The sequence below is a fragment of the Onychostruthus taczanowskii genome, unplaced genomic scaffold (genome assembly GCF_017590055.1).
Source record: "Onychostruthus taczanowskii isolate IOZ18803 unplaced genomic scaffold, ASM1759005v1 scaffold119, whole genome shotgun sequence".
NCBI classification, from domain to species: Eukaryota; Metazoa; Chordata; class Aves; order Passeriformes; family Passeridae; genus Onychostruthus; species Onychostruthus taczanowskii.
The window spans coordinates 580,341-591,322 of NW_024498340.1; the positions used below are offsets into that span (position 1 = coordinate 580,341).

At 42.7% G+C, this 10,982-nt stretch overlaps 1 protein-coding gene across 4 annotated transcripts in view; it reads right to left on the reverse strand.

The window, feature by feature from the left end:
* The window catches only part of ZCCHC2 (zinc finger CCHC-type containing 2), a 41,374-nt gene extending 41,075 nt beyond the window's left edge, over nt 1–299 (reverse strand). For all 4 annotated transcript variants that reach the window (XM_041427750.1, XM_041427751.1, XM_041427749.1 and 1 more), the window contains exon 1: nt 1–299. This exon is cut by the window's left edge and continues 695 nt beyond it. In XM_041427750.1, the coding sequence (XP_041283684.1) occupies nt 1–226 (226 nt within the window). In that variant the 5' untranslated portion in view covers nt 227–299.
* Between the last annotated feature and the right edge of the window lie 10,683 nt (nt 300–10,982).

The following is a 10,982-nucleotide window of genomic DNA, read 5'->3' on the forward strand; positions in this document are numbered from 1 at the left end:
CGGGCCCAGGCCCCGGCCCCAGGCCGTGCAGCCGGCTCGGCCTCTCCAGCCCACACCCCCTCCCCACCGCCGCGGCGGCGCCCCCGCGGGCCCGGGGCACCTGCTGCTGCAGCGGGAGGTGACAGTCCAGGGCACCGCCGGGCTCCTTCAACCCCGCCGCCGTCGCATCTTCCGCCGCCGCTGCCTTGTGGCTCGTCTGCTTCAGGGGCAGCTTCATCTTCAGCATCCTCGGCGGCGGCGCGGGGGGGACGCGACGCCCGCCGGGACCCGGCGGCAGCGGGGAGGTGGCGGCGCGCGCCACCCTCCCCGGGCACGCGCGGCCGCCAAGGCCCCGCCCCGCGCGCGGCGCAGGGACCGGCGCCCGCTTTGGGAACGGGAGGGGACCCGGGTTTGCCCGGTGAGTCCCATCGGTCACGGCGATGGGAACGGGTCAGTAGTTCGCCTGGGACCCGTCCGGACGGGGCTCCCTGTCTCCTGGATAAAAGCTTTCCCTGGGATGAGGCCGTGCGTTGGCTGGTGGCTCTGGCGTGCGGAGCCACGTGGGTTTGCCCAAAGCCGGCGGGAGCGGGCCCGGAGCTGTGCCGTGCCGGTGGTGGAACAATGCTGAGTGTGGAAACATGGCTGCTACAGGCCTTTCTGATTTTTATTTCCTGTTTTCTAAATTCTAATGCAGTTGAAACTTCTGCTATTGTAAGATGTCTCCTTTTTCTAAAATTACTTTTGCTCTAGTATTGTGTCTTTCCACCCAGATTTTCTTTTGCAATAGAGAACTAAAAGGAAAAATGCAGAAAAAATATAGTAAAGTGGCTTAGGGATACTCCGTTAGGAAATAGCAGGCGTGCTGCACTCTCATTCCCACGATTGGGTTCCCAGCTGTTGTGTCCCACGATGAAAAGCCTACAATTACAAGATTAAGTAGCGCTCTGAGTAGTCAAAAAGTTGCAATGCTCCTCACTTTGATTCCCCCACAGTTACATAAAGGAAGTGTGTTTGAAAGGAGAACCAAGCCTGTGGCTTGCTTAACAGCACAGTGAAGAATAAAATTAATTTTAATTGCAATTATGCAGAGCAGCATCCCTGAGCTGCTTACAGGCACACAGTATAAACTGCCAGAGCTGACTGCCCCTTATCTGTTTGTCCAGGAGCCGATGGTGCTAGGATGAAGAGCTTTATCAAACAACTAAGAACTGTCATGCACATTACAATGGTCTTGTATGCATCACTCAGATTTGCCACAGAGCACTCTTGAGTGGTGGTCACAGACTATACCATGTCTTGCATTTTTATGTATGTACAGCAAACATATGTATTCTATTTTTAAACATTAAATGACTAATTTGAAGGTAGCTCATGTTGAGTTTATAAGTTCCTCGTGGCTGCTCAGTCCTCTTCTGGTGACACAAATGGATTTGACCCAGATTCAGTGCAGCTCTCCTCATTCACTGGCATCACAGGAGCACTGGCACTGTCCTCACCGAATCTTCAGGAGTGGAGAGGGGAGTGGGAAGTGGTCGGACCTTACCCTTCCATCCCACACTGCCAACAGTTCTCTGCTGGTCCCAGGACTAAGGAGGTGAAGAAAAGTGTCGTGAAGTCTCATAAACTTGTTTTCTCCTCTTTTATTTGATTCTGTTTGCTGGTTATGGTTGGGCTGGACCTGTGAATCACTCCAGATCCCTGCAGTCATTAGTCAAAGCAGCTATCATAGTGCCACAGTAGAATATTTTATTATGTCGTCATTGTGATGCAGTAATTCTAGAATTACAGCAATTCTTGTCATATTATTGTTATTTTTTTCCCAAAGAAAAATTACTTTGACTGTCTTGGGGGATATGCCAAACTGGAATTGTGGAAGCACAGAAATAAGGCTTGAGGTTTCTGCTGAGTAATTTGAACAGATATTAAATCTGAATAGAATTCGCAAGATCAGAATTGCAATGATGCAAATGTTAGAAATAGCATTTCCTACTTTAACAATCTGTGATTCAAATAAAACGTGACATAGTTCCAAACAGATAACACCATGGAGAGTGAAAAAGGAATTTATTTTTGTGGGAATGAGCAGAAGGGGAGGGCAGAAAGAGAAGGTACGCTGGTCCATTCAAAAATCCACAAAGGTAAGGTAAATCACAAATTCATGAGGGTGGTGGTTAAATGTACACTCTCCTCATCCAGAAAACCCTTGAAGCCCATCCTTATTTGTGACAGTTCCCAAGCTGATTCTTACTTTCACAAATAAGCTTAAGAACCTAATTAACTCAGCTCTTCTTAGTTTTCCCTTCTTAATGGCTTACACTATGATACTTGAGGAAAACAGATAAGAAAGATGCGAAGTCAGGAAAGGAAAAAAAAAAAAGGATAAGGAATGTTAAAAAAAAGAGAAGCAAAAAAAAGACAAAGATATTCCAAGTGGGTTTACAAGTAATTCAGTAGCTGAGGGAGGTGTCAGCAAGAGAGGGCAGTGCCGAAAGAGAACTGAAACTTAAGTGCCCAAGAGAAATGAAAGTGAAACTCCGGACTTTGAATGGAATGAGAACACGGTGGGGAAGTGCTCAAACACTGACAATCTAGTACAATGGGAAAAGCTACTATAAAATTACCTTGCCTAGTGCAAGTGCCCTGGAGGTTTTCTAACGTGGTTTTCTTTAAAAAAATGAATAGCTTGCATAGGTCTTTAATGACTTGGGCCCACAGTCAGGCTGACTTAGGGTGAGCAACTGTACAGAGCCTTAGAGGGAAAAATATGTGTGTAATCTGTCGGAGCTGAAAGCCAGATGAACTCTGATGCAACACAGAGCAGGCAGAGGAACAGCAGGACAGTGCTGCTGGTTCAGGAGCAGCCACTTCTCTGGGAAGTGGCTTTCTTTAGAGTACAGCAGGAATCTGCTCTGACACCACAGGACAAAGGGCAAGAAGTAGTGTCCGAGTGAGCGGTGGTTGCCACCACTGGATTTGCAGAAAAAGGAATATTGACTTTTCTGAGTCTTCTCCACCTGCTTTCTTTTCATCTGTACATCACAACCCTGTTTACCCAAGTCTCTCAGCTGCCTGAGTGCACAGAGGCTTCATTGCCAGTCTAGAAATGTCCTTACAGACAGGTCCTTCTGTGAGCCTTCTGGCTCAGCTCTTCCAGCTGGCTGTGGCCACCACTGCTGGGATGCATGAGCTGTGCAGAGCACCAGGAGACACACAAGCCCTGGAGAGCCTGTTTCCTGTACTTTGTGTGCCACCACAGAGAGTAGAGGCGGCCACAATGTGTCTTTTGAGTGACACCTCCTTCCTCACTGAATTCTTCCAAAGAGGTCATTGACATTGCAGGATTTAGTTGAGCAGGCCTAAAACTCCCCCAGCAATGCTTTTAGACTGGGGGGAAAACCATTAAGAAAAATTAAAACTAAAACACTGGGACACTGGACTGAATGCTGAAGCCAAGGCAGGAACCAACAAAGCAACCTTCAGCTCTATCAACATACATTTCTTTTTGGGTTTTTGTTTTTAATCCTTTTTTTTTTAAAAAAAACATTGACTTCTCCTTCAGCAACATATAAAATCAGTTTCACAGTCTCTGTTTTTTTGTTCATTTACTGCTACTAAGGATCTGCTAAAATTGTTTTGTAAGAACAGGAATAAAGTTGATCTGTGGCCCATTTAAAAATCAGATAGGGACATTGTAGGATATGTAGATATATATTTCATGTCAAGTAGTAAATATATATTTCATATATATCAGGATATTTTTTTCATGTTGATACTGTTCCCCAGGTACTGTCTCTGCTACTAAGTATTTTCACTTTTAACAAAGGCTGTAACAAATCCTCAGTGAGGATTTTTGCATGGATGCCCATACTAGGGCGTAGAAGTTACATAAATAAGAAAACAAATCTTCTTATCCTCCTTTCCTCTTTTATTTCCTTTCTTCCCTTTCTCCCCCTTTATTCCCTTTCTTCTCCTTTCCCAGACTGTAGGATGATCAATTGCTTCTTTATACAAAGTTTGCAGATGTGTTTAATCCACTGTCAGTAATATTGTCAGGTCTCCCAGCCAAACTCCCAAGGTGTAAGGAAATAATTTCAGGCAATGTCAGACAAATGTCACACAAAAGAAAACAACCTGGAAGAAAAGATAAGTTCCTTGATAAAGCTCTGGAATTATTTTGCTGACTCATGATTTGTCCTTTATCTCATGACAGCTGGCATTTTTTGAGTAATTTACCTTTCGTTAAATAGGAGGTAGTTACCTTTTAGCACTGGGATCTGGAAGAAAAAGCCTTGAGAATGTGACAACTCGAAATTCACTAAAAATAAAGCCTGTCAAATTGATAGGTTGTTATTACATGTTTTTTAATTCTTATTGCTGTGGTGGATTTTGAATATTCAAGCTGGTTTATTCTTTCAAACCCTTTCAGCAGGAATTGAGCAAGCTTTTGTTTGAAAACTGAAGATACATTTAAAAAAGCACTTTTTTAAATGTGCATGTCTGCAGTGAAGACATGCATACTAAAGACATTTAGGACTTTATATTCAATATGAGTACTTAAATGCAGAAGATAGTCCTAATTATGTTAGCGTTCAGTGTAGGAATAAACATACAATTTTAAGCACATTTTAAATTATTTAAACAAAATTTTGGATTTAAAGTTACTGAAAAAAAAGTTCAGTGTAGGCAGAGGGTGTTTTCCCAGGATCAGCTTCATTGTGAAAGACTATTTCTAAAGTCAAAGTTGTTGTTATTCATTTGCAAAGGTCACCTCTCTCAGGCCTGTTTGGCAAGCTTGCCAATAAAGGTACTGTTATGAAACATGGTTGCAAATTTCAGCTCCTGGTTCAAGGGAAGCTGAACTGAGGCTGCAGTCTATCTTTTACATAACTGTCAAAGGTAAGTTATTACTATTTTCAGCTGGATCCAGCTCAGAAACCTGTGAAAGATGGAAACATTACCAAGCTGCTAAAATAGTGGGGCCTATTTCAACTTCAGTGCAGTGTTCCAGCCTGTGAAACACATGGCCATCTGTACTGGTTTGTTTTTCCCTTATAAAGTGATCAAGAGAATTTAAGGAAAGTTGAATGTGCAGAAGCACTAGTATATTCCTATCTTTTGGGTCTTCTTTCTGGCCAGTGGTTTCCTTGCACTGACTAGTTCTCTGTGGGATTTTACCATTACCGAGCACAGCCTGCACTGATTTGAGTCCCCCTGAGTCAAGACTGGTATAAATTGTGCAGTACCAGGATACCTTGTACCCAGAACTGAAATTTGCACAGAAAGCTACTACCCAATCTAGATGACAATTCCATTTCGGGCAAGAAGCAATGGGCTTTTCAACACCATCAGCTTCGGGCTTTCTAGTATTTCAGCAAGGACAGTGGTGAAATGCCTGTGATTCCAGGTTGTTACAGGTGAACCATCAGTGTGTGCTTTCACAAGGTATAGCACACTAACTCATGAACGTGAGCAGCCTGCACACACAGCTCAGTTAATGCCAGGGCCTTGCTGTCAGAGGAAATACCACCTAAATAATACCCATAGACAGATGACCATTTAAGCGCATGCCCAAACCAGTCTCTGTTCTAGTTAGCAGTCAAGTACATCCTTAAGTATAAAGCACTGAAATATAAACACCTACACAAAGAAGAAAAGACTTAGGCCACCTTAAACATCTGATGAAAGTTAATTGAAATCTGTTCTGAAATGAGGGCTGCAGAAGGAATGTGGGTGTGGCTCAGGCACCAGGCCTGCCTGATATTAGTCATGTACATGGTAATTATGTATGCAACGAGCTCCCGGGAATCAAACTGAGAGGTTTATTGGCTAGATTATTTCATAATCTCTACACTTGGGCCAGAAGGAGGAGAAGAGCAACCTGCTGATCAAACCATGTGGAAACCACTGTGTGCCCTGGAGGTTCTTCAGAGCAAAACCCTCACCTGTATGGATTCCAAGGTACCAGGGAGAAAGCACTGTGTCCTGACCTTTAAAATGTGCAGTTACAGTCACAAAGACCAAGGGATGCCAGCGTGAGCTGCAGAAGAGTCATGAGTCACTTGTGAGATTTGTGCTGCAGAAGGAACACATTATCCCTTTGCTCTGCTGGTAGTGCCAGTCTCTTTCTGTCTTAAATGATCCATCTGCTGCTGCCCAAATTAGACACACAGCTCTCACCATCACTGTGCAAAGCCATCGCCGACAGTGCTCAGAGCGTGGTGCTCTACGTAGCTCAAACCTTGCTTAGCATCTCACCTGCAGACAGGGAACCCCCTTGTTCCAAGAATGGCTCATGCCCCACTGAAGCCCTCGGAAGAGGAATTGTAGCTGCAACTGCCAGAGACAAATAGACAAAGCTGGGATCCTGTAAGTCTTTGCCAGGAAGCCCTGCTGAAGGGCAAAAGGAGAGATGCTCCCTCTCAGCTCCTCTGGGATGGGAGTTGCTGTCATGACCCTGTGGATGAGACTGGGTCTAGTGGAAAAATGACCGCCCCAGCTGCACAGCCCAGTACTACTGGAGGTGTGAGGTGGTTGTCTGCTACTTCTTGTTTGTTTTCAGCTCCACACCACTTTTTTTTTTGCTCAGGGCACACATCATCACTGTTAAAAAAATCTTCAAGCCTCAGCACACCCTAGTACACTGTTACTGTTTGTTTGTGCCCACTGCATGCATTAACCTGAAAACAGTGCAGGAGTGCTCACCAGAGGAGGTGTTACACACTGATACTCAGTTATGGTAAAGCAGGTTGTGAAAATAAGAAAAATCAAAGAAGTAGCATTCACTTGCTCTCTCCCACAACATATGTATTCATTTTGAGGTGCCCATAGTTCAATTATCCTTGAGAGTTTTCCTGTTTGCTCTTTGGGGATGTCCAGTATTCAGTTCGGCTGTGAATCCCTGCTTGTAAAGCAGGAGTTCTCAATTTGGCAACATCTTGGGAATAAAAGAAGGAATTGGAAATCTCTCCCTGTGTAGGTGTTTCATTCTGGAGGTGTTTCTGGCTTTCCACTTCTGAAAAATGAGTAGGTTGCCTCAAAATAATGACATTTACGGAAGCTCTTTAAGTCTGATCTGTATTTATTAGGACTATAGCATATAAGCAGGATGTCTTACAATCTGAGAAAAAAAAAGCATCACAAAATTTACTCTGGAAAAAGGAAATAATTCAATGAATAGCTGAGTGGATACCTCCTACAGAAGAAAAAAAGGAACTTCATAAGCTCTGGTTCCTACTGAACCACTTCAGTGGTTTTTAATGGTCCAAGGCATCAGGTTTGCTATTTAGTGTCAACATCTCAAATCCCAAGTAAAGCTGAAGTAGGGGACTGCAGTACAGAAAATATCTAAAGCATGTCTGGGCCCTGAAGAGCAGCTTGGGTGCCTGCATTTACCAGTGCAGTGCCCTCAGCTCAGCCAGGCTTCAGCCTCACCCCCTGGGGCATTGCAGGCTCCCACCACAAGGCCCTCCCCTGGCTGGGTGGCTTGGTTGTTTTGGCAGTGGTTGTTTTGGCAGTGGCTCAGGAGCAGCTGTGTTTTCCCTGGGGAAGAAGAGTGATTTGTAAGTGGAGAATACAGGGTATCTTCCATATCCATGAGGTGAGTGGGTGCTCACCTCATTCCCACTCTGGTTCAGCAAGGGCACTCCAGCACATGCTTACCTTGAACTTGAATGTAAAAGTGGTGATGTTTGTGATTTTTTTTTAACAAAGAGAGGTATTTCACGTGGCTGAAACACAAAGCCTTCCCTTTTTTTTTTTTTTTTTTTTTTTTTTTTTTTTTTGTTCATCAGTTCAGGCTGTCATTAGTAATTGAAGACAAGAGAAAGGTCACAAATTACCCTATTCCATCCCTACCTCAAGGGATGTTTTAAACAAGATATAATTATGATCCACAATCATCTACGAACTCTTTAAATAATAGTTTAGCCATGCCTAGCTTTCTCTAGCATGAGAGTTTAAAAGAGGAATATCCTTTCTTTCCCAGAAATCTGTGAAGTATTGCAGGCTCTGAAGAACAAAAAACCTACTTGAGGAATCACTGGCAAAAGGCTGGTTTTTAATTATTAAATTTAAAATTTTTTCAGTCAAAAAACTTCTTAGCATCTTCCTCTCAACTAAGCAATTTCAAGTTTTTCTGAGCTTATCCCATGTTTTCTTCTCTCTGGGCCATTTTATACACAACTGCTCTTCTTTCTTAAATATTTGCCAATGGATATCAATGAGCTTCAAAAGTCTTTTGATGGGCTTTGAAATCCATTTCCTTAATAAATCTGTACTTAGCCCAAATGATGCTTTCTTGCTGTGACTTGTGCCAAATCTCTTGGTCCCTCCTGTTCCAGCCTTCCCTTCTGCTCTTGCAACATTGACCAAATGAGGTTGCTCAGTGTCTTTCCTGCAGAGGTCCCAATACTGCCCAGTGCAAGGGAAGGCATCATGTGTAGAAACCAGACTGCCTCCAGAACAATGTGGACTACTGTGTTTGCCTCCAGTCCCCATTCAGGAACTTCCTTTTCTTCTGTGCTGTACTTGTGCATTCAGTTTTGGTGATAAACTCACTTGGCCATGACAGAGACTTCCTCTGTATTTGTGCACTGGCCAAAGCATTGATCAAAACCTCTAGAAAATAATAAAGTACATAATAAAGTAGTAATTAAGAAATCCTCTCTTTGGGACACATTGCTTTCTCTATCTTTAATATGCCTGATGCACTTTGAGACACTGAAAGAATTGCAATCTGTAATGCTTTGAGTTTGCCTGAAGATGAGAAAGCCCTGATGATAGAAAGCTCAAATTGGAAAACGTTGTGAGCACACAGTCCACAATACAGCACTCTTATCTATCTTGACAAACCTGCTTTATCACCTCCCAGAGAAAAGTGGCAAAATCAGTTAAATCAAATGAATTACCATTGCAGCCTTTTGCAGGATCCTTAAAAAGGCACTCCAGCTCCTTAGGAAAGAATGCTCTGTACATGCATTTTAAATAATTTCAAGAGTTTAATTTTCTACCAGTTTAATTACTAATCAGTGTCAGAAGCCAGTTGCAACATAATTCTGCCCAATTCTTTCTTTCTCTACATTTCCTGTTTTATAGATCCTCTGGGGATTGCCCTTCCTCAGTCCTGAATGCTCTGTTTAAATATGTTAAAAAATAATCTTTGAAATGTGAAAATCTAGCTTGGATGTGTAGTTTAAATCTGGCATCTAATAAATTCCAAGGAGTTCCCAGATTCTTCAATTCCTCTGAACATCACATTCTGAGTAATTTAAAGATTCTACTGTCCTAGGAGCTCATGTTTTTTAAGCACTTGGAGAGCATAGTAACGAGCACAAGAGAAAAGCTGAAAGAATATCACAGAGACATGAATTTCAAACAGCAAGTGCCAAAAAACCTGAACATTACTTTTGCCCTTAAATAAGCTTGTAACCATAAGGGGGAAAAAAAAATGTTATTTGAGATTTGAGACATGCAGCTTAACAAGATGTTTCCTCTCACTAGATCTCTGGAAATGCTTGGACTCCCTTTGCCATCTGCAAAAAGCTTTTCAAACATTGTTTACTTGATCTTAACCTTCTCCTGGGAGACCAGTGGGAAATTAGTGCATTCTTTTTCAAGGTATAGAAATTGAAACAAACATGGTTAAGCCTCATCATTTAGGAATTCAATCCCAGTGGATGTAATCTCTTCAGCAATTCTGTCTTCAGAAGTGATGGCTGGAGGGAGCAATTGGAGAGGACAAGAATGGGGAAATTAGGAAGTTTCTAGAGGAAGGGATCTTTAATGATGAACACAGATTAAAGAAGAGCAAGTGAACTGGAATTGTGCTGAGGAGTAGGAGCTATTACTTGGAAGTCCTGTAAAATGTTTGAGAGTTAAACTAAAATGCAAAGGCCTGGTGGGGCAGTGGGAGGTGAAGGGGTGCTTCAGGGGAGCCTGCATGCTCCCAAGGAAGCAAAGGGTGAGTTGCACAGCCTGCCTCCCTTGTCTCTTGTCTTCTTGTCTCCTGTCTGTGAAATGGACCTGATGCTTGGGCAGATCTCCTCAGGCAGGAAAGCAGGAGGGCATTATGACAGAAGTGAGAAATGGATCTCCACCTCATTGCCTCTGGTTAGCCAAACACTGACCCACCACCACACACCATTGCCACTGCCAGGGTGGGTATACCCAGCACACGTTTTAGCACTGTCAGTTCTCTTGTTTTGTCCTGGCCAAAAACATTGCCTTGCAATAAAGAGACCTGCAGGTTGAAAAACCTTGATAGCATATCTGAGGAACACATGCTTACCTTGCCATGCAACATTATCAGAATATCAGTGGTTAACTTGTTGGCTATAAGATCCAGAAAGCAACATCTGATAGCTTGCTTTCCACTGCCTTGTCTCTCCTGTGGCCACCTCAAAGTTTTGCCTGAGAAGGTTGGCAGAATTGGTCCACAGTGTGCAGTTAAATGCAGATTAAAACTGCTGCAGATCAGGAATTTCGCCAATGAGATAATGTGATACAATGAATTTAGGCATCCAAGTAGACTGATTTATCCCTAAGCAGTATCTGCCCTTTTAAATATCATCAGAACAGTCAGAAATTTTGACTTTAACAAAAAAACCCCAACCAAACAAACAAAAAACAAAAACCAAACACAAAACAAAAAAACACCAAACCAAACAAAAAAAAAACAAAAACAAAAAAAAAACCAAAAAAAAAACCAAAAAAAACAAACCCAAAAAACCTCCCAAAACAAATTTAAAAAATGAAGAAAGGAAGAAAGGAAGGAAAAAAGCAAAGCTTTTGAAAATTATCCTGCATTTCAATCAGTGTGAATTAGTGAATGGTGTCAGACTTGAAAAGTATTGTTTTTCATAAATGATATTATTTGCAATAAATCCTACTTCAAACTCCGTCATTAGGGACACAGCAGAAGTAGGACAATTTGTTAGGAATTATTTCTAACACCTATTGCCCAACCCTGTTGACACTCACTGTGAAGATCCATTTTACTGCACTGT